At 47.0% G+C, this 26,301-nt stretch overlaps 1 protein-coding gene across 1 annotated transcript in view; it reads right to left on the bottom strand.

The window, feature by feature from the left end:
• Positions 1-26,301, bottom strand: part of LOC127574426 (laminin subunit alpha-3-like) — a 304,580-nt gene that overhangs the window by 155,691 nt on the left and 122,588 nt on the right. The window contains 8 exon segments of the mRNA XM_052023432.1: positions 1,516-1,624; positions 3,714-3,877; positions 6,625-6,772; positions 8,549-8,655; positions 9,594-9,736; positions 13,598-13,736; positions 22,517-22,673; positions 23,665-23,764. Of these exon segments, the coding sequence (XP_051879392.1) occupies positions 1,516-1,624; positions 3,714-3,877; positions 6,625-6,772; positions 8,549-8,655; positions 9,594-9,736; positions 13,598-13,736; positions 22,517-22,673; positions 23,665-23,764 (1,067 nt within the window).

Here is a 26,301-nt window from a genome sequence, read left to right as displayed (position 1 = left end):
AACTTTGAGCTGTGCCCCCTTGTTTGTGGTGCTCCCACCAGTGAAAACATCCCAACATCTACCTCGTCAAGCCTCCTTAGGATCTTGTACATTTGAATAAGGTCACCCCTCATCCTTCTAAACTCCAAGAAATACAGACCCAAACTGTCCGGCCTCTCTTGACAGGACAAGCTTCTCATCCCTGGAGTTAGCCTGGTGATAATCTTTAACCCAAAAAGGTTCTAAAAGAGCAGCTTGGGAGAGAGTAGGTCCCCCTCAGGACCAGTGTGGTAATCTATGTGTGGAGCCACGGGAAATAGGCAAGGGATTCCGAGGGACAGGATTTATTTGCATTTGGAAAGACAAGGACTAATTAGAGATCATCAGGATGGCTTTGTTTATGGGAAGTCACGTCACACAAGTTTGATTGTGTTGTCTGAAGAGGTGACCAATGATGTACTGCAGGGATATGTTTGTTGTTTACATTATTGGTTTGGATAAGAGTGTGGGGGCATAGTTAGAAAGTCTGCAGATGGCACCAACACTGGTGGTGTGGTGGACAGTGAAGGCGGTTGTGTCTAAGGTTGCAACAGGATCTGGATCAACTGGGAAAATATGCTGTATGATTCTATGATTCTATCGCTGTCTTGGGAAGAACAAACTCAGGCCAATGTGTCTAAGTGTGCGGTCCTCAAGCTTTTTCATTAAAACCCTTCTCTTGGTGGATGATCATCAACTTAAAATGTTAACTCTCCACAGATGCTGCCTGACCCGCTGAGTGTTTCACCAGTCTTTGTTTTAACTTCAGATTTCCAGCAGCTGCAGGGTTTTGCTCTTGAATTTCAACATCACACACACACACACACACACACACACACACTCACAGACACACACACACACACACACTCTCCCAGACACACACACACACACTCACACACAGACGCTCACGCACAACGCACACACGCACACACACTCACACAGACACAGATAGATACACACAGACACACACACACACTCTCCCATACACACACACACTTACACACAGACACTCACACACACAAACAGACACAGATACACACAGACACTCACACACAACACACACACACTAACACAGACACAGATACACACAGACACACACACACACACACACACATGCACACACACTCACACAGACACAGATACACACACACACACACACACTCTCTCCCAAACACACACACACGCACTCACACGCACTCACACACAACACACACACACGCACACACTCACACAGACACAGATACACACACTCACACACAGACACTCACACACAACACACACACACACACTCACACACACTCACACATAACACACACACGCACACACTCACACAGACACAGATACACACAGACACACACACAACACACATACGCACACACACTCACAGACACAGATACACACAGACGCAGACACACACACACAGACGCAGACACACACACACAGACACTCATACACACACTCACACACACACACAGACAGATGGACAGACGGACTCACCAGTAAGAAGCTGACTGACGTTCCCTGCAGACGGAGCTCAGCGTCAGAGGACGAATCAAAAATCGCAATGCGGTTCTGGTGGTCAATCGCCACACTCCGACAGAGGAAGCTGCAGTGAACACACACGGGCACAAATACACCTTCCATCAGTACAAACCTCCAGGGCATTCACATCACTGAGTGGACTGGATGCTCTCACCGAGAAGCCTGGGATCGGAGGCGTGAGCGAGAGGCAGCAGATTATATCGGGATCAGGCAGGTGAGCAAAGCACAACTGTTCCCATTAGCCGATGATTCAAGGTCCGGGGGACATCGGATGTGGGGAGGGGGGAGGACACAGGGAGGAACACCTGTACACTGTGGGTAGTCTGGAACTCACTGCCTGTAGGGGAGTGGGAACATGCAATCTGAGCCGTCAAAGGTATTCGGACAGGCAGTGGGGAGAGGGGACGTTGCAGGGCGATGGGGAAGGAGCGGGGGAATGGGACTGAAGGGATTGTCAGCATGAATACGATGGGCCAAACAGCCTCCGTCCCTGCTGTTCCAATTCTACGATTCATTGAACCAAGGAAACTTACAGCCCAGTGACCCCACACCAGGCGCCTGGTTATTCAGCCAAATCCCACTTTCCAGAGAATGTAGGGAATTGGGCCGGATTGCTTGTATCCCTGTTACAGGCACCAAGTACTTAGCCAAGAGGTTATTACCGTCCTCCATACAGTGGGTCCCAGACCCACACCACACTCTGTAGGAAAACATTTCCAACCACGTCTGACCAAACCAACCAGTTACCCTGACCCTCTGTTCCCCTCCCACTCATTACTGTCACCTTTGCTGAGGGAAGAAAGATCCACTTTTTACTACATTCCACTGAAATTCCCAGTCATATTTTACTCTGCAGGCAACCCCGTAAACAGATCTATCGCTGTGTTACATCTTTGACCTGAAACGTTAACCCAGTTTCTCTCTTCACAGATGCTGCCTGACCTGCTGAGTGTGTTTATTTCAGACTTCCAGCGATGGTGGGGCTATACACTTGTCCCCCAGTATATCACCTACATCGGTCTGTCAGGTTTGGGCAGACCGCAGGATGTCCGTGGCTGACTAATGCCCGACGCAAGGACACCCCCACCAACGAACGATTGAGCTCCCACAATATTATCAAATTCAGAAGTCCAACGTACAAACATACGTTCATTCCTACAAACAGCAGAACTAGTTCCCTCTCTCCTTTCACTTACAGTAATTGTTCTTTCTTATCAGCCTTACATGCTTCTGATGCTGTTCACTAGAATACTGTGGAGACATGGTTGCCAGACTGAGTGACTTTTGTGTATTTTCTGACATCTATAAAAAACAGAACCTGTTCATTTTCCGGGGACAGCCTATAACCGGGAAAGTCCCCTCACTACATTTTTTAATCGCCACACTCACTGGATATATCCTGCTGACTTTAGCCACAGTAGCTGGGGCAGGTTTTACACATTTTTGGACATCCACCCCGGACATTCTCTCTTCTCCCCCCTCCCATCGGACAGAAGGTACAAAAGCCGGAAAGCACGTACCACCAGGCTCAAGGACAGCTTCTATTCCACTCTTATAAGACTATTGAACAGTCCCCTAGTACAACAAGGTGGACTCTTAAGGTAGGCAAGCACGGTAGTGTAGCAGATAGCGTAACACTATTACAGCACCAGTGACCTGGGTTCAATTCCAGCCGCTGTCTGTAAGGAGTTTGTATGTTCTCCCTGTGTCTGCGTGGGTTTCCTCCGGGTGCTCCGGTTTCCTCCCACATTCCAAAGTCGTACAGGTTAGGAAGTTGTGGGCATGCTATGTTGGCGCCGGAAGCGTGGCAACACTTGCGGGCTGCCCCCAGAACACTCTACGCAAAAGACGCATTTCACTGTGTGTTTCAATGTACATTTGACTAATAAAGATATCTTATCTTATCTCTTGACCTCACAATATACCTCTTAATGAACTTGCACCTTATTGTCTGCCTGCACTGCACTTTCTCTGTGACTGTGACACTTTATTCTGCATTCTGTTATTGTTTTCCCTTGTACTACCTCAGTGCACTTGTAATGAATTGATCTGTATGGATGGCATGCATGACAAGTTTTTCATGGTACCTCGGTATGTGACAATAATAAACCAATTTACCAGTGGATTGTCGGGTGATTCCTGATGTACCCTACCTGTATTTGCAGCTGTACAGATTAAACTTCCCGTGAGTGGCTGTTTGCAGAGGACTGTGCAGAGACACATCCAGCTGGTGTAGTCCGTCTCTCTGGTGGGCATATTCAAGGACAAGAACATATTGTCCTGGCTGAGGAGCCCGGATCCTAAACCGCACTTGAACCTGGGGAGAGGAGAAATGCGTGAGAATCAAAAAGCTGCAGAGGCTGGAGATCTGTTCTGACGGAGGGACTTCAACCCAAAATGTAGACTCCGTTTCTCTCCGCAGAGAACTCCTGCAGTCCCACAGGTGTCGGAGATCTCTGCACCACAACTTGGAGGAGAGTTGGACTGGGAGTAGGAAAAGCTTTCAAAGCCAAACTTCTGAACCTTAGTGGGGGATTACCTGCAGGGGAGGAGGCTCCATCTCGTCCACGGCCCATCAATTATTATCACACAATGCTATTCATCCTAGTTCTGATGTAAGGTCTTCGCCTGAAACCTTAACTGTTTCTTTCTCTACAGATGCTGCCTGACCTGCTGAGTGTTTCCAGCACTTTCTGATTTTATTTCAGATTTCCATGTTGCAGTTATATAAAACTTGGGTTAGACTGCAAGACCATGGGGGATCGGGGGTGGAGAGGGTCAGCAGCCTTACATTCCTGGGTCTTAACATATCGGACGACCTGACCAGGGCCCAGCACAGAAATGCGATCACAAGGAAGGCGCAATGGTGTCTTTACTTTCTTAGGAGGTTAAGGAGGTTCGGCTTGTCACCGAACACTCTAACAAACTTCTACAGATGTACTGTTGAAAGTATCCTGACTGGTTGAATCATAGAACAGTACAACACAATACAGGCCCTTCGGCCCACAATCATAGAATCATAGAACACGACGATGCTGGAGGAACTCAGCAGGCCAGGTAGCATCCGTGGAGAAAAGCAGGCGGTCAACGTTTCGGGTCAGGACCCTTCTTCAGGACTGAAGATAGGAAAAGGGGGAGCCCAATATGTAGGAGGGAGGGACTCATGAAGCTCCCGTCAAATAGAGGAAGAAAACTTCTTCAAAGTGGGCATCCCTGAAGAGACTGCAGTGGAGCAGTACTACTAGAGAAACAAAGGACTGCAGATGCTGGAATCTGGATGAAAAACACGATGATGCTTCAGTCCTGAAGAAGGCTCCTGACCCGAAACGTTGACCGCCAGCTTTTCTCCACAGATGCTGCTTGGCCTGCTGAGTTCCTCCAGCACCATGGCGTTTTTCATCTAGATTCCAGCATCTGCAGTCCTTTGTTTCTCTGGTTGCATCATGGTCTGGTATGGCAATTCGAATGTGCAGGAATGCAAGAGACTGCAGAGAGTAGTGGACTCAGCCCAGAACATCACAGGCACATCCCTCCCCACCATCGGGAGTATCTACAGGAGGCGCTGCCTCAAGAAGGCAACATCCATCATCAAAGATCCCCACCAGCCAGCCCATGCCATCTCCTCACAGCTCCCATCGGGCAGGAGGTACAGGAGCCTGAAGTCCCACACCACCAGGTTCAGGAACAGCTACTTCCCTTCAACTATTCGGTTCTTGAACCAACCGGCACAACCCTGATCACTACAGTTTAGCAATGCTGTGACCACTTTGTACTAAAATGGACATTTTGTTTTTAATTGTGTTCTTTCTTGTAAAAATTGTGTATAACATGTTTTTCTTGTGAATGCTGCTTATCTGATGCTCTGTGCCTGTGATGCTGCTGCAAGTAGGTTTTTCATTGTACCTGTGCACACATGGACTTGTGCATCTGACAATAAACTCAACTTTGACTGAGAAAAGACCATAGGATATAGGAGCAGAATGAGACCATTGCAGCCTCACCTGCTGAGTGTTGCCATTTATTGGGGATGAAAAGGGAGGTTAGTTCCACAGGGTCTGAACACAGCCCACAAACCTCCAAGCACCACCTTGCTGATGTGACAGTGGGAAATGAAGCTCTGTAACCACACGGAAATGACCTGCATGGTGCTGGCCAGTGGAGGGTGGTCTTGAATGAGGTCTGGTGGTCTGTACCGTTGCTGCACACATCACGGAGCCCAGCAGTCGAGCGATGTCTCCCAGAGGGAAGGGCCCCATGCCCCTCAGAGACACCCCTCCGCCTTATGCCCAGGAGCATGTCATGAAGCCCATCACCATGTACACAGTCTTTTTCCCAGGGAAAGGGAACCAAAAACTAGAGGACATAGGTTTAAGGTGAGAGGGAAAAGATTTAAAAGGGACCTGAGGGGCAACTTCTTCACACAGAGGGTGGTAAGTATGTGGAACGAGCTGCCAGAGGATGGGGTAGAGGCAGGTACAATTACTACATTTAAAAGGCACTTGGACAGGGACATGGATAGGAAAGGTTTGGAGGGATGTGGGCCAAACATGGACAAACGTCTGCTGCTCCAGAGAAAACAACCTAATAGCTCATACCCTCTAACCCAGGCAGCATCCTGGTGAACCTCTTCTGCACCCTCTCCAAAGCCTCCACATCCTTCCTGTAATGGGGAGACCAGAACTGAATGCAGTACTCTAGATGCAACCTAACCAGAATTTTATAAAGCTCCAACATGACTTCCTGACTCTTGAACTCATTGCCTCGACCAATGAAGGCAAGCGTGCCGTACGCCTTCTTTACCGCCCTATCGACCTGTGTGGCCATATAAACCGCATTCAGTGAAATAAATGTGGTGCATAATTAGGTAAATACATCTGCTTATGAAACACAACTGTTTATTTCCCTCCATGGATGCTGCCTGACCTGCTGAGTTCCTCCAGCACTTTTTGTGTGTTGCTCCAGATTCCAGCATCTGCAGAATCTCTTGTGTCTCTGCTAATTTCTAGTCTAAATGAGAAACAACCGTGTGACCGAGAGAGAGGTTTGAGAGGTGTTTGTGCGCACCTGTGTGCCAGTGAGGTCGGCCATCGTTGCCTGGGCAGATGTCAACAGTTGGCCTGTGGGCTGGTGTTTGCCGTCGACCATGTACACACCATCGCTGACTCCAGCGGTCGGGAAAGAGTCCAGGGGCAGGTACTTGTACAACAGGCAGCTGTTGATGAGAAATGACAGTCAAAACAAACGGAGTGCAGAGCAACACACAGTCTGCTGGAGGAACTCAGCGGGTCGAGCAGCATCTGTGAGGGGGAGAGGAACTGTCGACGTTTTGGGTCGAAACCCTGTACCAGGGCTGACATTAGGGTTTGGAGGAGGGAGCTGCAGCACAGTGTATCCTGGTCCCTAATCACAGTGTCTCCCCTCTCTCCTCCCCCCGCCTCTTCCCCCTAGCCCTCTTCGCCCTCCCTTTCCTCCCCCTCCCTCCAATCCTCCAAACCCCTAACGTGAGTCCTGATGCAGGGTTCTGAACTGAAACGTCAACTATTCCTTTCCCCTCCACCGATGCTGCTCGACCCACTGAGTTCCTCCGGCAGAGGGTTGCGGACAAGTAACACAAGCTGCCTTTCCTGAGAGCTGGACGCTAACTTGGGCCTTCTGTGCACAGTCCGAGCCTTTAATTAAGAAGCACTTGTTTTATGTATTCACCCATGGGATGTAGACATCACTGGCAATGCCAACATTTATTGTCCGTCCCGGAATGCCCCTGAACATTGGTCAGTCTGGAGTCACACACAGGGTAGGGATGGGAAACGTCTTACCCTGAAGGACATTAATGGGTTTTCACTTGACACTGAGACCAGATTTCTTTTCAATTAGGTTCCAGATTTATTTAATTACTTAGATTTAAATTCAGCAGCAGCTGTTTTAAAAACATTTGGACAGGTCTTTGCAGCATCAGAGGCTGAGGGGAGAACTGACAGAAGTTTATAAAATTAAATGAAGCATAGTTAGGGTAGATGGTCAGTCCTGTTCCCAGGGTAGAAATGTCAAATACTAGAGGACATGCATCTATGGTAAGAGGAGGAAAGTTTAAAGGAGATGTGCAGGGCAAGTTTTTTACACAGAGAGCGGTGGGTGCCTGGAACGTGCTGCCAGGGGTGGGGGTGGAGGCAGATACGATAGTGGGGTTTAAGAGGCTGTTAGACAGACCCATGAATGTGCAGGGATTGGAGGGATGTGGATCATGGGCAGACAGAAGGGATTGTTTAATTTGGCATCATCATGGACTGAAGGGCCTGTTCCTGAGCTGTACTGTTCTACGTTCTATGTTCTATAACAGAAAAGGTTCAGAGGGATATGGGCCAAACACAGGTAAATGGGACTGGCCTTATGTAGGCACCTTGGTCAGCATGGACGAGTTGGGCTGAAGGGCCTGTTTCCATGAAGTATGACTCTATGACTCGATAACATTTTTTGAGCTCAGCGTACTATCTTTTTTGTTTGATGTTTACAGGAGAAGGTTTGGAAAAGATTCATGAGGAGGTTACCAGGACTGGAGGGCTGGAGCTATAAGGAGAGACTGGACGGGCTGGGATTGTTTTTCCCTGGAACGTAAGAGGCTGAGGGGTGACCTGATAGAGGTTTATGAAATCATGAGGGGCATAGATAAGGTGGATGGTCACAGTCTTTTCCCCAGGGTAGGGGGGTCTAAAAAATAGAGGGCAGAGGTTTAAAGTGAGGTGAAAGATTTAAAGGGGACCTGAGGGGTAAGTTTTCCACACAGAGGGTGGTGGGTGTGTGGAACGAGCTGCCAGAGGAAGTGGGTACTATTACAATGTTTAAAAGACATTTGGACAGTTACACGGATAGGAAAGGTTTCGGGGGATTTGGGACTAGATAAGATGGACATCTTGGTTGCCATGGGCGATGGGCCGAAGGGCCTGTTTCTGTGCGGTATGACTCTATGACTTCATGCTTGTGGTTTGCTTACTTTTGGCCCCGTTGCTGTGGTTCAGTTGTGTACAGGCAGGGGTCCGTCACTTGAAACTGCAGAATTGGAGCTTCATAGTATTCACTGGGCAGCAGGACCAGATAATCCTGGTGGGAAGAATTAAAGAGACACGGATGGGTTCAGCAACCAGCTGGACAATGGAACCTGGCCAGACAGCCCACTTTAATCCCAGTCGTTGGTCAACCCACATTAAAGACTACTGAGCAGCTTTGTATCGTGCTGATTAATGTGCAGGTTCTCCCAGGTTACAAACGCAGTACCTCAAGAAGGGCGGCATCCACCACTAAGGACCCTCACCACCCAGGACATGCCCTCTTCTCATTACTACCATTGGGGAGGAGGTACAGGAGCCTGAAGACCCACACTCAATGATTCAGGAACAGCTTCTTCCCCTCCGCCATCAGATCTCTGAACGGTCCATGAACCCATGAACACTACCTCGTTATTCCTTTTTTTTGCACTATTTTTTATTTTGTAATTTATAGTAATTTTATGTCTTTGCACTGTACTGCTGCCGCAGAACAACAACTTTCATGACGTATGTCAGTGATAATAAACCTGATTCTGATTCTGAACTATGGACACCCCGTATGCATGAACAAGGGTTTGGGAGACTGGCTGTATGGACGGGAATGGATTTGCCGGCTGCTGTGGGGCTGGAGCCATCTCCTGCCAGGTGCAAATGGGATATTTCCACCTGCCTTCTCTCCCCACCCCTCCTCCCCGAGCTGCAACAACCGGGGGCTGCAGGAGCCGAGCGGAGCCGAGAGCGCTCAGCAGACTCACTCGCTCACTCACGGAGTCAGTGAGGCCGGCTGGCGGCTGCCCTCCCCGCGCCTCCTCGCTCCCCCATCGCTGCAGTTCCTGTGACCCTCTCCCACACACTTGGTGCTTGTTTCCGACCTACAGACACTTCGGGTTACGAACAGTTGTCAGGAACAGAACCGAGTCGTAACCTGGGGGCTGCCTGTGTTATAATATCAATAGAATAATGTAGTGCAGAATTCCGTGGGCTGTTCCTCACCAAGAGCACACCTTCTGCTTCAATGCTGACAGTCCACGTTCCAGGAGTGAACACAAAAGGGTCACCGTAGTTGCTCCTTGAGACAGTAACAAAAGAAGGTTCCTTACTGCGAGCGAAGATGATGTCTTTTGTCTGTGGAGACACTGCAAAGAAGGTGAAGAGACCGGATCACTAATAAGCACTGAAGACAGGCACATGAAAGATTGAGACTTAGAGCATATACAGTATATTGCCCCAGAGTTTGTATGTTCACTCTGTGGTGCCGGACATTAATAATTCCATAGCACTTAAAGTATTTCAGTCAACAAAACACAGGCATAGGTTCATATGCAGGTCCTCCCCGACCTATATATCCCACGCATACCAATGAGCGTTTGGGGGACCGATGGGATGGATTTGTCGGCTGTTGTGGGACTGCAGGCGACTAGCTGGAATTTTGCCACATCGACCTCCAGAAGAAAACATTCTAGTTAACACATCGATGTCTATTTTCCAAATCTTGTCCAGAGACGCACCATCCGGGCCAGCAGCAGTGTCCTTTTTAAAACGTCAATAGCATTTAAAACCTTGTCTGCAGTAAAATCTTTTAAAACAATATCATCATTGGCCTGAGATGGGTTTGGGCTAAATTTGTTAATATCAGGTTTATTATTTAGAATGCCAATACAGACTATAAAATGCTTCTCCAGACTACCTATTCCCACGGGACAACCCACCTCTGCCGGCATCTTCTGCCGTGTGGGAACTCGGTTTGTGAACTGTGAACTGTTTGGGTTATGAACAGTTCTCAGGAACAGAACCCTGCTGTAACCTGGGGCAGACCTGCAGACAACTGCTCTGCCCATTATACTCTCAGGAGGAGCTTGGCCAAGTCGTTCAATTCCAACCCCTCACAACTTTGTAGATTTCTTAAATAACAGCGGAAAATGTTGGAAATCTGAAATAAAAACAGGAAATGCTGGAAATACTCAGCAGGTAATTGGTAATTGGTTTATTATTGTTACATGTACCGCAATCCAGTGAAAAGCTTTGTTTGCGTGCCATCAGACAGATCATTCCGTACCTCAGGACATCGAGGTGGTACAAAGTGAAAACACTAACAGAATGCAGAATATAGTGTTACAGTTACAGAGAAAGTACAGTGCAGGTAGACAAATAAAGTGCAAGGGCCATGATGAGGTAGACTGAGAGATCGAGAGTTCATCTTTATTGCATAAGAGGTCCATTCAAGAGTCTGATAACAGCAGGATAGAAGCTGTCCTTGAGCCTGGTGGTGCGTGTTCTCAAGCTTTGTATCTTCTGCCCAATGGGGGGGGCGGGGGGGGATGGTGGAGAGAAGAGAGAATGTCCAGGGTTGGCGGGGTCTTTGATTATGCTGGCTGCTTTACCGAGGCAGCAGGAAGTGTAGACAGAGTCAGATTGATGAAGGGTCTTCCAACATGAAACATTAACTCCACATCTCTGTTCCTCTCCCCACAGACGCTGCCCGACCTGCTGAGTATTTTGAGCATTTTTTTATTTTAGATTTCCAGCATCTGCCGTTTTTTGATTTCCTCATTTGTAGATTTCTTTTCTTTTTCCAATTGTTAATCTAACAGTTTTTTGAAAGTTCCTGCTAAATCTGCCTCCTCCATCCTCTGAGGCAGGGTGTCCCAGATCAGCTGCCTGCGCAAGCCATACATTCCCCCCGCCTTCTTCAGTGTGTTACCTTCAGTTCGAGAACAACGCGCTCCATCCATGGATGCAGCTTCTCTCAACACTATCACAACCCTCCATAATTGTCAGCTTGCTCTCAGACCACCTTCTGTGACGACTTTGACAATGGGATAACAGGGAGTGGTTCTTCAGCACACGGTCCAATGCCCAAGGAGCACAGATCTAAAAGTTTACTACGGGGATATGAGGAAGATTTTTTTACTTGGAGAGCGGCTATAACCTGCAACTCAACAAGGTCCCTCATGGTAGGCTGATCCAGTAGGTTAAGGTGCTTGGGATCCACGGTGACATGGTAGTTTGGATTCAGAACTGTCTTGCTCATAGAAGACAGAAGGTAGTGGTGGAAGGTGTTATTTTGACTGGAGGTCCGTGACCTGTGCTGTTCCATAGAGATCGGTGCTGTGGCCTCTGTTGTTTGTCTTGTATATAAATGACTTGGATGAAAGTGTAGGTGGGTGGGTTAGTAAGTTTGCAGATGACTCAAAGATTGGTGGAGCTGTGAACAGTGTAGAGGGCTGACAAAGGATACGGCAGAACATAGATCAGTTACCGATATGGCCAGAGAAATGTCAGATGGAGCTTAATCTGGGCAAGTAAGAGGTGTTGCACTTTGGGATATCAAATGTAAAGGGACAGTACACAGTTAATGGCAAGACCCTTAATAGCACTGATGTACAGAGGGATCTTGGGGTCCAGTCCTTAGCTTCCTGAAAGTGGCCACACAAGTAGACAGGGTGGTAAAGAAGGCGTACGGCATGCTTGCCTTCATCGGTCGGGGCACTGAGTTTAGGAGTCAGGAAGGCATGTCGCAGCTGTATAAACTTTGGTTAGGCTGCACTTGGAGCACTCTGCAGTTCTGGTTGCCCCATTACAGGAAGGAAGTGGAGGCTTTGCAGAAGGTGCAGAAGAGGTTTACCCGGATGCTGCCTGGATTAGAGGGTATGAGCTATAAGGAGAGGTTGGACAAACTTGGGTTGTATTCTCTGGAGTGGTGGAGGCTGAGGGGAGATCTGATAGAGGTTTATAAAATTATGAGAGGCATAGATAGGGTAGACATTCAGAATCTTTTTCCCAGGGTAGAAATATCAAATACCAGAGGACCAATATGGGGCTTCACAAACACCAGGGTGTAGCTTTAAGGTGAGAGGGGGAAAGTTTAAAGGGAATGTGTAAGGTGAATGTTTTTTTTACACAGAGAGTGGTGGGTGCCTGGAACGGGCTGTGAGGGAATGTGATGAACGCAGATACAATAACAATGTTTAAGAGGCATTCAGACAGATGCATGAACAGGCAGGGAACAGAGGGATACAGACCATGTGCAGGCAGATGGGATTAGTTTAAATTGGCACTATGGTCAGCACAGACATGGTGGGCCAAAGGGCCTGTTCCTGAGCTGTACTGATCTATGTCCTACGTTTCTCTCTCTTCACAGATGCTACCTGGAGAATTTCCGCTCTCATTACTGATTCCCAGCATCCACAGGATTTTGCTTTGGGGTTAGAAGGTTTGGAAGGACTAAGGCAACAAGGACAAATGTTTATCCGTCTTTTCAGAAAGTCCTCTAAACGCTTTTGTTTTGAGTTTTCTGAAATATATTTTACCAATGAGAGAAAAAGCTGTTTGACCATCAATAATCATGTAATTGCATAATTTATAATTTCCCTCTCTCTCTGATTGGCTGTGGAAAAGTAGATTGGCATGAGAGTGGATCCATCGAGCGACCAATGGGAGGTTGGTTTGGGGGAGGGGTTGCAAATTGGGACAGAGAACCAGAACCCGGTGTGAAGAAGCTTCCAGGAGTATCTCCACACCCCCTGCCTGCTGCCCAGGGCACACACACCATTCAATGCTTCGGGTAAAACACAGAAGATGCAAAAATTTACTTACCATAAGCGACAATCAAAACAGACCGGTGAGATTTGAACCCTCTCCCGCTTACCTGTGCCTTGTTGGTAAACTGTCAGGCGACCAGACACGGTAGTGAATCCCGGGTTAATATATCGGAGGGTGATGCGAAATAAGTTGTGGTTTCTATTCCTCACATGCATTGTTACTCTCACGTTATTCTGCAAAAGTGAAGTTAATTAAACATGTGACTGGTGTGTGATCTAGCAGAGTTAGCAGGAGCGTCAGTCCCGGGATCACATGCAGAACAAAGACCATCTGGTTACGGGAGACCCTTCACAGTCAGAGGGAGTCACCCCGTGTGGATGAGTCAGGACAAGAGTCAGTAGGTTAAGTGCAGAATGTAAGTGGGGAAAGCAGGATGCAGAAGAGAAGCCACTTACAGTTACAGCAAGAATCAACATTTACTTCCTCAGTGACTGAGATCCTTCCTCTAACGGGCTTGGGGGCACGGTTCTTGTAACGGAAGACTATGCGAAACAGGTTAGGAGAGGTCACAGTGACAGACATGACCACCGCTGGCTGGGAAGAGAAAAGCAGTCAAAGCAGCATAAGGGAAAATCCTGAACTCTGCCACCCGAAGAAGCAACCATACCCCACAGAGCAAACAATGCAACCCACAGCCAGGCCACAGGGAGTAGCAAAAGGAGCGGAAAGATACAAAAATACACGAGTGCATTTCAGACCTAAAATTATAAATTTGCAAAACATCATTTCAGAGCTTTTAATGTGATAACTTCCCCTCCACCATCAGATTTCTGAACAGTCCATGAACCCAGGAACACTACATTATTCCTCTTCTTTGCATTATCTATTTATTTTTGTAATTTATAGTAATTTTATGTCTTTGTACTGCTGCCACAAAACAAATTTCACAACATTTAAGTCGGTGATAATAATTCTGATTATCTTTTCCAGTCTGTGAGCTCTTACTAGTGTGAGCCAATGAACGTTCAGTGTTCCAAGTGCAAGACTACCTGACTTAACTGGGAAAATCTGAGACAGGAAGGTGATTCTTGAACCAAACTAGGACTTCTATTGGCATGGCTCTCAGACCAGGGATTTCAGCTCAAGGTTAGACTTGAGAAAGTCTACAGGAAACTTCAGGACCCCCACCATCCAGGCCATGCTCTCCTCTCAATGCTGCCATTAGGCAGGAGGTACAGGAGCCAGAAGACCTCACCTCAAGGTTCAACAACAGCTTCTCCACTGCCGTCAGGGTCTTGAACTGACCTGAAAAACCCAAGTTCTACCTCGGACTGTATTTCCCTCAACTTGTATTAATTTTGCTATGTTCATTTTTGTTTATTCTGCCATGTAAGTTATGTATAATTTATGTTAATTTAAGTTTATGTTAACTTAAGTTTGTCATGTGTGTAATGTACTGCGCGGCTGCTGCAAACAGCTGACTCTCATGGCACTTTTACCCTGGGGATGTCTGCCTGTGACAATGAGCTTGAAACTTGAACTTGAGAAGCTGGTTCTCCTTGGAGCTAGGAAGGTTGAGAGATCTGACAGAGGTGAGCAATTGACAGCTGGTTTAGGATAGATGCAGTCTGTTCCCATTGGTAGATGATTCAGGTCCACACGTCACAGATTTAAACACTTCAGCAAAAGGTACATGGTGGGAAAAAACGTTATGTTTTGATACACAGAGATCTGGAGTTCACAACCTGCAGGGCAGTGGAAACAGAGTAATCAGGGCTTTCAAAAGGAATTGGAGAGGTGCTTGAGGGGAATGGGCAAAGATTGCTCTTCAGAGAGCTATCCCCCCAGCTGATGGCCCCTGTTAGGACTGTATCCTTCTATCCATCACAGAGACTTGATGGTTTAAATGGCCTCATTTCACGCTATAACAATCCTATAATTCTCCCATGGAGAGACCGAAGGTCGTCTCACAAAAAAGTGCTGGGAAATTTTGGTAAAGGACAAAAACAGAAAACTGTGAAGTTCTGACAAAGAATCTTCAAACTGAATCGTTCACCATTCCTCTCTCCACAGATGCTGCCTGACCTGCTGAGCATCTGAAGTTCATTGATTTTCAACGGCTGAGATTGGTATTGGAATTGGTTTATTATTGTCACTTGTACCGAGGTACAGTGAAAAACTTGTCTTGCACACCATTGATGAGTAAGGTCATGTAATCAAAATGTGATATTCAGACATCAACCACTCTCTGTGTAAGAAACTTACCCCTCAGATCCCCTTTAAAACTCCTTCCTCTCACCTTAAGCCTGTGCCCTCATGCTTTTGATACCCCTAAAAGGTATTGAAAAGGTCCTGCTCTACTCTCTCTACAGTCATGACTGTATGGCTAGGCACAGCTCAAACGCCATCTATAAATTTGCCGATGACACCATTGTTGTTGGCAGAATCTCAGATGGCGATGAGGAGGTGTACAGGAGTGAGGTAGATCAGCTGGTTGAGTGGTGTCGCAACAACAACCTCGCACTCAACGTCAGCAAGAACAAGGAATTGAATGTGGACTTCAGGAAGGGGAAGTCGGGAGAACACACACCAGTCCTCATCAAGGGGTCAGCAGTGGAAAGGGTGAGCAGCTTCAAGTTCCTGGGCATCAACATCTCAGAGGATCTATCCTGGGCCCAACACATGGATGCAATCAGGAAGAAGGCATGCCAGCAGCTCTACTTCATTAGGAGTTTGATGTCACCAAAGACTCTTGCAAATTCCTACAGATGTTCGGTGGAGAGCATTCTGACTGGTTGCATCACCGCCTGGTATGGAGGCTCCAATGCGCAGGATTGCAAGAGGTTGCAGAGGGTTGTAGACTCAGCCAGCTCCATCACTGGCACAACCCTCCCCACCATCGAGGACATCTTCAAGAGGCGATGCCTCAAGAAAGCAGCATCCATCACTACGAACCCTCACCACCTGGGACATGCCCTCTTCTCGTTACTATCATTGGGGAGGAGGTACAGGAGCCTGAAGCCTACACTCAGTGATTCAGGAACAGCTTCTTCCCCTCCGCCATCAGATTTCTGAACGGTCCATGAACCCATGAACACCACCTCGTTATTCCTCTTTTGCACTATTTATTTTTTGTTGTAACTTATAGTAATTTTTATGTCTTTATGTCTTGCACTGTACTGCTGCCAGACAACAACAAATTTCATGACATATGTCAGTGATAATAAACCTGATTCTGATTTTAATCTTGTATACCTCTGTCAGATCACCCCCCCCCCCCCCCCCACAGCCTCCCTCACTCCAGGCGAAACAGGTCCTTCGGCCCACCACGTCCATGCCGACCTTTTTCCCCACCTACACAAATCCCACCTGCCCACATTTGGACCGTCTCCTTCTATGCCTTGCCTATATGACTGTCTAAACATAGTAAACGCAGTAATTGTATCTGAGGTTGCCAGATTTTTGTTGAGTGAAGGTTAGGGTCATGGAGCCGAGGTATATGTTCATTTATGTTAAGATGCACATCAGCAGTTCCCAGTTACCCAACAAGGCCCCATTCCTGGGTCAGGTTTAGGTTGGTGCAGGTGTGCATTCTGATAAAATACTTGGAGTCAGGATGGGCTGACTGTGTACTTTATTGAGGTGGGGACGATTTGCTAAGTATTACTTAGTTGCACTATTTATTTTTTGTTGCAACTTATGCTCTGTTCTTGGTCATTAGCAACACTGCTGGACTTACTTTCCCCAATTTACTCTAAATGCCTCTGGGTCAGGTTGAGTCATGGGTGAGCATTTTAAACTTACGAAACCTCTCCAGATTTAACTGAGAATGTTTTGGCAGAATATTTTGAGAAACAGGCAAGTAAGGTGATCTTAAGGAGTTGGGAAATTCATCCTTAACACATTTATTTGCAGTGTAACTTCCCAGCGATAATGTTGCCTTAAATGCATCAGTCACGAGGGACATTTGGGAGGGAGTCTCACACAGGCAAAGTCCACCCAGGAAGGAAAAGCCAAGCATGGGGGGATGGAGCAAGGACCAATCAGTGGCATCGGTAAGGCTGCTGCTCCCTCCAAGAAGTAGCCTAGGATGGACATGTTACTGGTCCACAACCAGAACGGAGGGATATGGACCACATGCAGGCAGATGGGATTGGTTTGGATTGGCATCGTGGTCAGCACAGACATGGTGGGCCGAAGGACCTGTTCCTGTGGTATTGGTATTGGTATTGGCTTATTATTGTCACTTGTACTGAGGTACAGTGAAAAGCTTGTCTTACAAACTGATCGTACAGGTCAATTCATTACACAGTGCAATTACATTGAGTTAGTACAGAGTGCATTGATGTAGTACAGGTAAAAACAATAACAGTACAGAGTAAAGTGTCACAGCTACAGAGAAAGTGCAGTGCAATAAGGTGCAAGGTCACAACAAGGTAGATCGTGAAGTCAGAGTCCATCTCATTGTACAAGGGAACCGTTCAATAGTCTTATCACAGTGGGGTAGAAGCTGTCCTTAAGTCTGGTGGTACGTGCCCTCAGGCTCCTGTATCGTCTACCCGATGGAAGAGGAGAGGAGAGAGAATGACCCAGCTGGGTGGGGTCTTTGATTATGCTGGCTGCTTCACCAAGACAGCGAGAGGTAAAGACAGAGTGCTGTACTATGTTCCAAAATGACAATAACCACAAAGGTCTTCTGGAACTGAAATCACAAGGTTTAAAGCTTTGAAGAATTAGCATTCGATCTGCAGGGGAAGAGCTTACATCATAGAACAACCAACCCTCCAAGGTTCAATGCATGAACATCACATTGCCACCTGATTTATGAGGGGTTCAGAGGGGGTAGGTGTTATAGGTGATCAAATGATAACCTACCACACTTCTCTTGATTTGGGGAGGGCTCCCATAGTTGAAGAAAATCCTCTTCTATCCGATTCATCTGTTTAAGGAGGGTGAGAGAGGTGTAGTCGGGCACTGCAGTGTCACAGGTGGACAGGGTGGAGAAGAAGGCGTTTGGCACGCTGGCCTTCATCGGTCAGTGCATTGAGTCTGGGAGTTGGGAAGTTATGTTACAGTTATATAAGACGTTGGTGAGGCTGCACTTGGAGTATTGTGCACAGTTTTGGTCACCCTGTTATAGGACAGACGTTATTAAATTAGAAAGAGCGCAGAAAAGATTTACCAGGATGTTGCCTGGACTTGGGGGCCTGAGTTACAAGGACAGGTTGCATAGTCTAGGACTTTATTCCCTGGAATGTAGGAGATTGAGGGGTGACCTGATAGAGGTGTATAAGATCATGAGAGGCATAGACAGGGTAAAAGCACTTAGTCCTTTTCCCAGGGAGGGGGTGCTAAAAACAAGAGGGCATAGGTTTAAGATCAGAGGCAAGAGATTTAAAAGGGACATCAGGGGCAGCTTCTTCACACAGAGGGTGGTGTGTATTTGGAACGAGCTGCCAGAAACAGTGGTTGAGGTGGGCACATTAGCAACATTTAAAAGCCATCTAGATAAGTCCATGGATAGGAGAGGTTTAGAGGGCTGTGGGCCAAACACGGGCAGATGGGACTAGTTCGCTGGGCAACACAGTCGGCATGAACATATTGGGCCGAAGGGCCTGTTTCCGTGCCGTATGACTCTATATGACTGGAAAGCAGTTAGCTCAACACCCGTGTGAAACAAGGGAGTTTATGACTGGACGGTGGGACATCAGCTGAGCAGGGAGAGAAATGTGGATTAGAGGTGAACCATGCCTGAAAAGCCAGACTGAAAAAGGATATAGTAGTGTTGGGGGCAGTTCAAAGGAGATTCATTGGCTAATTCCTGGATGAGATGGTTGTCCTATCAAGAGAGGCTGGATAGTTTGGTCTGTATTCCTTGGAATTTAGAAGAACGAAGGGTGTGATCTTATTCAAACACAGAAGATCCTAAGAGGGCTTCATAGGGAAGGAGAGTCTCAAACAAGTGGGGCATAGTTACAAGATTAGGGGATGGTCATTTAAAACCAAGGTACGGTGCAATTTCTTCTCTCAGAAGGTGGTGAATCTCTGGAATTCTACACTGAGAATTGCAAAGGCCAGCTCGTCAGAAATACTTGAAGTGGAGGTGGATGCATTTTTGAGAGATCAGGGGATTGAATGCCATGCAGAACTGGCACAGAAGAGGAGAAGAGGCTGGGGGTAGATCAGCCATGATCATATTGAATGGTAGGGCAGGCTTGAGGGGCCGAGTGGCCTCCACCCACTCCTATTTTCTCGTGTTGTTGTGAATGATTCAGTGGATGTCGATAGTGTGGGTCTTGAGTAGGCATTTGGTAAAATCCTTTCGAACAGACTATTAGCTGAAACTGAAATTATTGTCTTGGTCAGAAAACTGGCTGAGCAATGATCAGCAGAACAGGAGGGGACTGTTTTCCTTGGAGCACGGGAAGCCCAGGGGTGACCTGATAGAGTTCTGTAAAATAATGAAGGGCATAGATAAGGTGAATGGTCCCAGGGCAAGGGAATCTTAAACTGGAGGTCATAGGTTTAAGGTGAGAGGAAAAAGATTTAACTTTTTTCACCCAGAGGGTGGTGGATGTGTGGAACGAGCTGCCAGAGGGAGTGGTAGAGGCGGGGACAATTACATTTAAAAGACACTTGGACAGGTACATGGACAGGAAAGGTTTAGAGGTATATGTGCCAAACGTGGGCAAATGGGGCTAGCACAGACACCTTGGTCAGCATGGACGTGTTTCCATGCTGTATGACTCTATGACTCTACAACCATTCACCATACTTATAACAATGACGGTATAACAAATTAGATTTCCAAGTTTCCCAATGACACAAAGACATTATAGGTAGCACGTCTGGAAGCACTGGACAACAGGGAAACATTAACAGAATGAGCAAACCTGTTGAATGGTTTTATTATTGAGCTAATGTGACATCATCAGCTTGGGACCTAAAGAGAATCAAACAGAATGCTTTCTAAATGGAGAGCTTGAAATGTTGGGAGGTCCAAAGAGACCTGGGGGATTGTAGGAATTATCCAGTGGGACAGCTGTAGTTGTGTTCAGAGGATGGCTGACAGGGACGAGGTGTTAGGTTGCCCCTACACAAAGCCCCTGGTTAGTCCACAACCAGAGACCGTGAGCACCTCCGTGCTCCGCACCCGAGGGAGGACACGCAGCCTTAGAGGGGGTGCAGGGCGAACACAGCAAAATAACAACTGTGTCTAAGGGTTCAAATGTGTGGGGAGGTCACAGGAACCAGGAATACACAAACTGGGCTGGAATTCCTTGGAATTTGGAAGTTTGACTGATGAATTTAATTGAAACTTTCAAGATAAGCCAATGGAATCTGATGGGGAGAGAGAGAAAGAGAGAGAGGAAGAGGATGAGAGAGAGAGAGAGAAATAGACAGAGAGGTAAACAGAGCAGGAGATAGAGAGGGAGAATAGTGAGAGAGATATAGTAGGTAAAGCCATAGGTACATGTATATAGAGTCATAGGTCATAGTCATTGCTATACAGCACAGAAACAGGCCCTTTGGCCCACGATGTCTATGCTGACCATGATGCCAAATTAAACTGATCCCATCTGCCTGCACATGGTCCATATCCCTCCATACCCTGTCTGCTCATGGGTCTGTCTAAATGCTCTTAAATGTTGCTATCGTAACCACCCCCACCACCACCCCAGGCAGCACATTCCAGGCGTCCACCACCCTCTGTGTAAAAAAACCTACCTCATAGATTTACTAGAATGTTGCTGAATCTTCAGGAGTTGAGTTACAGGGAAAGATTGAACAGGTTAAGTCTTTATTCCTTGGAGCGGAGAAGAATGAGGGGAGATTTGATAGAGGTTTACAAAATTATGAGGGGTATAGACAGAGTTAATGCGAGTAGGCTCTTTCCACCTAGATTAGGAGAGAAAAGTACAAGAGGACATGGCTTTAGGGTGAAAGGGGAAAGGTTTAGGGGGAACATTAGGGGGAACTTCTTCACTCAAAGAGTGGTGGGAGTGTGGAACAAGCTGCCATCTGATGTGGTAAATGCGGGCTCACTCTTAAGTTTTAAGAATAAATTGGATAGATAGTCATAAATGACCTGGATGAGGAAGTGGAGGGGTGGGTTAGTAAGTTTGCAGATGACGCGAAGGTTGGGGGTGTTGTGGATAGTTTGGAGGGCTGTCAGAGGTTACAGAGGGATATAGATAGGATACAGAGTTGGGCTGAGAAGTAGCAGGTGCAGTTCAACCCAGATATGTGTGAAGTGGTTCATTTTGGTAGGTCAAATATGTTGGCAGAATATAGTCTTAATGGTAGGACTCTTGGCAGTGTGGAGGATCAGAGGGATCTTGGGGTCCGAGTCCATAGGACACTCAAAGCGGCTGCACAGGTTGACTCTGTGGTTAAGAAGGCATATGGTGTATTGTCCTTCACCAATCGGGGAATTGAATTTAGGAGCCAGAAGGTATTGTTGCAGCTATATAGGTCCCTGGTAAGACCCCACTTGGAGTATTGTGCTCAGTTCTGGTCGCCTCACTACAGGAAAGATGTGGAAGCCATAGAGAGGGTGCAGAGGAGATTTACAAGGATGCTGCCTGGAATGCAGAGCATGCCTTATGAAAGCAGGTTGAGGGAACTCGGCCTTTTCTCCTTGGAGAGACGGAGGATGAGGGGGGACCTGATTGAGGTGTATAAGATGATGAGAAGTATTGAGAGGGTAGATAGTCAGAGGCTTTTCCCCAGGGCTGAATTGGTGGCCACAAGAGGACATAGGTTTAAGGTGTTGGGGAGTAGATATAGAGGAGATGTCAGGGGTAAGTTTTTTACTCAGAGAGTGGTGAGTGTGTGGAATGGGCTGCCGGAAACGTTGGTGGAGGCGGATACGATAGGGTCTTTCAAGAGACTGTTAGATCAGTATATGGAGCTGAGTAAAATAGAGGGCTATGGGTAAGCCTAGTAATTTCTAGGGTAGGGACATGTTCAGCACAGCTTTGTGGGCCGAAGGGCCTGAATTGTGCTGTAATTGTTCTATGTTCTATCTATGTTCTATACATGAACGGGAGAGGTCTGGAGGGTTATGGACTGGGTGCAGGTCAATGGGACTAGCAGAATAAAGTTTTGGCACAGACTAGAAGGGCCGAATGGCCTGTTTTCTATGCTGTAGTGTTCTATGGATCTAAACCTCCTTTATACTTGCCCCCCCTCCCCCTAAACCTATACCCTGATGTTTGTCCCATATTAGACTTTACAAGGTTAGAGTTTCTAGCTGCCCAGGTTCACTGCACCCTCTGTTCAGCAGACCCCACTCACTGGGCACTGGGTTGTCTGGATGTCCCCTCCCTTTGCCGGACCCTCACAGCTCACAGGAACCTTTGATCACCTACCTGCACTGTTGACAGCTGGGCGTAGCCCCTCCAGCTGAAGTTCACAAACTCCTTTGAGTCAAAGCCAAAGCGAACGGCCCTTCCGTTGGGCGTGGACCCATCTTCGATCTCGTACTTCAAATGATGGAGGTCTGGGAAATAATGCTGACTCCGTGGCCTTCAAATACAAGTTAGATCCCTCACTCTCAGTGTAAGCTTCATGGTCAACCACAAGCTACAATCGATTGCATAGTACAGTACTGAACTATAAAGAAAGATCACAAAACTACTGGGGCTTTAACAACCACCTCATGATGTTCTACGGCCCCTGTGACAGGTGCTCTAACTTACCACATCGCTATAGAGTTATAGAGTTGTACAGCACACAAACAGGCCCTTCAGCCTATCACATCCATACTGACCCATTTGCCTGTATTAGGACCGTATCCTTCCATACCTTGCCTATTTAATTGGTGATTGGTAATTGGTTTATCATTGTCACATGTACCAAGATACAGTGAAAAGCTTTTGTCTGCCTGCCATCCAGACAGATCATTCCGTACATAAGTACATTGATGTTGTACGAAAGGAAACACAGAATGCAGAATAAAGTGTTACAGTTACAGAGAAAGTGCAGTGCAGGCAGACAATAAGGTGCAAGGTCATAATGAGGTAGATTGTGAGATCAAGAGTCCATCTTTATCATACAAGAGGTCCATTCAAGAGTCTGATAACAGTGGGATAGAAGCTGCCCTTGAGCCTGGTGGTACGTGCTTTCAGGCTTTTGTATCTCCTGCCCAATGTGAGGGGGGAGAAGAGAGAATGTCCGGGGTGGGTGGGGTCTTTGATTATGTCGGCTGCTTTACCGAGGCAGCGGGAAGTGTAGACGGAGTCAATGGAGGGGAGGCTGGTTTCCATATTGGACTGGGCTGTGTCCACAACTCTCTCTAATTGTCTCTTAAACACTGACTGTATCAGATTCCACCTCCTCTGGCAGCACATTCCAGGTATCACCCACTCTCTGTGTAAAAACTTACCCCTCAGATCCCCTTTAAAACTCCATCCCCTCACCTTAAACCTACGGCGCTCATTTTTGACGTTTTATTTTGGGGTTTTAAACCCCATACATAGGCCACTCATGAATTAGAAAGAATGGTTAGTTCACTTACATGTTGCAGGCACGGCCCTCTATATTCGCTCTACACTGGCAGGTTCCTGTTGACATGCTGCAGGTTAGATTAGCAGACCCTCCAATGTCACATCCGCAGCCTGTCGGGAGAGTGGGTGTGACGGGTGAGTCATGAGATTTGAAGCATATTCAGAGAAATCAAACCAGCCCTCAAAAAGAAATAATATCCTACAGATGCTGGAAATCTGAAATGGAAACAGAACATGCAGCCAACACTCAGCAGGTCAGGCAGCATCTGTGGAGAGAGAAGCAGAGTTAACATTTAAAATCAAAGAGCCTTTACCAGAATTGGGGAAAACTAAACAGAACTGGCTTGAATCCTGGTTAACTATTTAACTTTCTCCCATTCCACAGTATAGCAAGATCCCACAAACAGCAAGGATGTAATAAGCAGATGATTTTTTTTCGAAATTGGTTAATGGGTAAATTGGTTTATTATTGTCACAGGTACCGAGGTACAGTGAAAAACTTTGTTTTGCATGCCATCCATACAGATCATTTCATCACATCAGTGCATTGAGGTAGTACAATGGAAAACAATAACAGAATGCAGAATAAAGTGTCACAGTTACAGAGAAAGTGCAGTACAGGAAGACAATAAGGTGCAAGGTCATAATGAGGCAGATTGTGAGGTTAAGATATTAAGATAAGATATTTATTTATTTAGTCACATGTACATCGAAACACAGTGAAATGCACCTTTTGCGTAGAGTGTTCTGGGGGCAGCCCGCAAGTGTCGCCACACTTCCGGCACCAACATAGCATGCCCACAACTTCCGAACCCATACGTCTTTATAATGTGGGAGGGAACTGGAGCACCCGGAGGGAACCCATGCAGACATGGGGAGAATGTACAAACTCCCTACAAACAGCGGCAGAATTGAACCCGGGTCACTGGTGCTGTAATAGCGTTACGCTACCTTATCGTACTAGGTAACTGGTCAATAGTCTTATTGCAGCCACGATGCTATGTTGGCGCCGCAAGCGTGGCAACACTTGCGGGCTGCCCCCAGAACACTCTACGCAAAAGATGTATTTCACTGTGTGTTTCGATGTACATGTGACTAATAAAGATAAAGATATAACAGCGGGACAGAAGCTGTCCTTGAGCCTGGTGGTACGTGCTTTCAGGCTTTTGTATCTCCTGCCTGACGGGAGAGGGGAGAAGAGAGAATGTCCGGGGTGGGTGGGGTCTTTGATTACGTTGGCTGCTTTACCGAGGCAGTGGGAAGTGAAAACTAATTCTACAGAGGGGAGGCTGGTTTTCATGATGTGCTGAGCTGTGTCCACAACTCTCTGCAGTTTCTGATCCTGGTATTAGTCAAGGCATTGCAGATAATTTCTCCTGTTCTTCTCTAATACAGGGTTTGTGGTTTCTATCTGAGAGGCAGAGAGAGTTCTAGCTTAATATCTCATTGGGGAAATTAGGGATAGGTAATAAATGCTGGCCTTAATTACCCAGCAATAACCAACACCTAAAAATATTCAATTATTTGTAATTTTTACAATTGTTTAAATCAATTTTAACCCAGACCTTGGGGTTGTTTCAAGTGCAATGTCTGCAGAGGCAGCAGTGTGGGCGCAGGGGGTGAGGGGGTGCTGTCAGAGTGAGCATGGTCCTGCTGATGGCCTGGTCTCCCTGGTATTGATCTATCCTGGGCCCAACACTTGATGCAATCACAAAGAAGGCATGCCAGTGGCTCTGCTTTGTTAGGAGTTTGAGGAGGTTTGGTATGTCACCAAAGACTTACAAATTTCTACAGATGTGCGGTGGACAACACTCTGACTGGTTGCATCACTGCCTGGTATGGAGGCTCCAATGCGCAGGATCGAAAGAGGCTGCAGAGGGTTGTAGACTCAGCCAGCTCCATCACGGGCACAAACCTCCCCACCATCGAGGACATCTTCAAGAGGCGGTGCCTCAAGAAGGTGGCATCCATCACTAAGGACCCTCACCACCCGGGACATGCCCTCTTCTTGTTACTACCATCAGGGATGAGGTACAGGAGCCTGAAGACCCACACTCAACGATTCAGGAACAGCTTCTTCTCCTCCGCCATCAGATTTCTGAACGGTCCATGAACCCACGAACACAACCTCGTTATTCCCTTTTTTGCGCTGTTTATTTATTTTTGTAAATTACAGTAATTTTATGTCTTGCACTGTACTGCTGCCGCAGAACAACACATTTCACATCACATAAGACAGCAATAACAAACCTTATTCCGATTCTGATTTGGCTGGAGGACAAGACTTTCACAACCTCATGAAAAAAACTGTGTGCATTCACCCTATCTATGCCCCTCATATAAGGTCACCTCTATAAGGTCACCTCTCAATATCCTACACTCCAAGAAATACAGTCCTAGCCTGCCCAACCTCTCCCCATAACTCAGTCCCTCGGTCCCCGCAACATAGAACACTACAGCACAGTACAGGCCCTTTGGCCCACAATGTTGTGCCGACATTTTATCCTGCTATGAGGTCTATCTAACCCTTCCATCTCACATAGCCCCTTATGATTTACATCCTCATAAGTCTCCTCTGCACTCTGTCCAGCTTAATGACATCTTTCCTACAGCAGGGTGACCAAAACAGAACACAGTATTCCAGATGT

This window comes from Pristis pectinata, chromosome 9, assembly GCF_009764475.1.
Source record: "Pristis pectinata isolate sPriPec2 chromosome 9, sPriPec2.1.pri, whole genome shotgun sequence".
NCBI classification, from domain to species: domain Eukaryota; kingdom Metazoa; phylum Chordata; class Chondrichthyes; order Rhinopristiformes; family Pristidae; genus Pristis; species Pristis pectinata.
The sequence above is the reverse complement of the archived record's forward strand: the minus strand, read 5'-3'. Positions and strand labels throughout refer to the sequence as shown.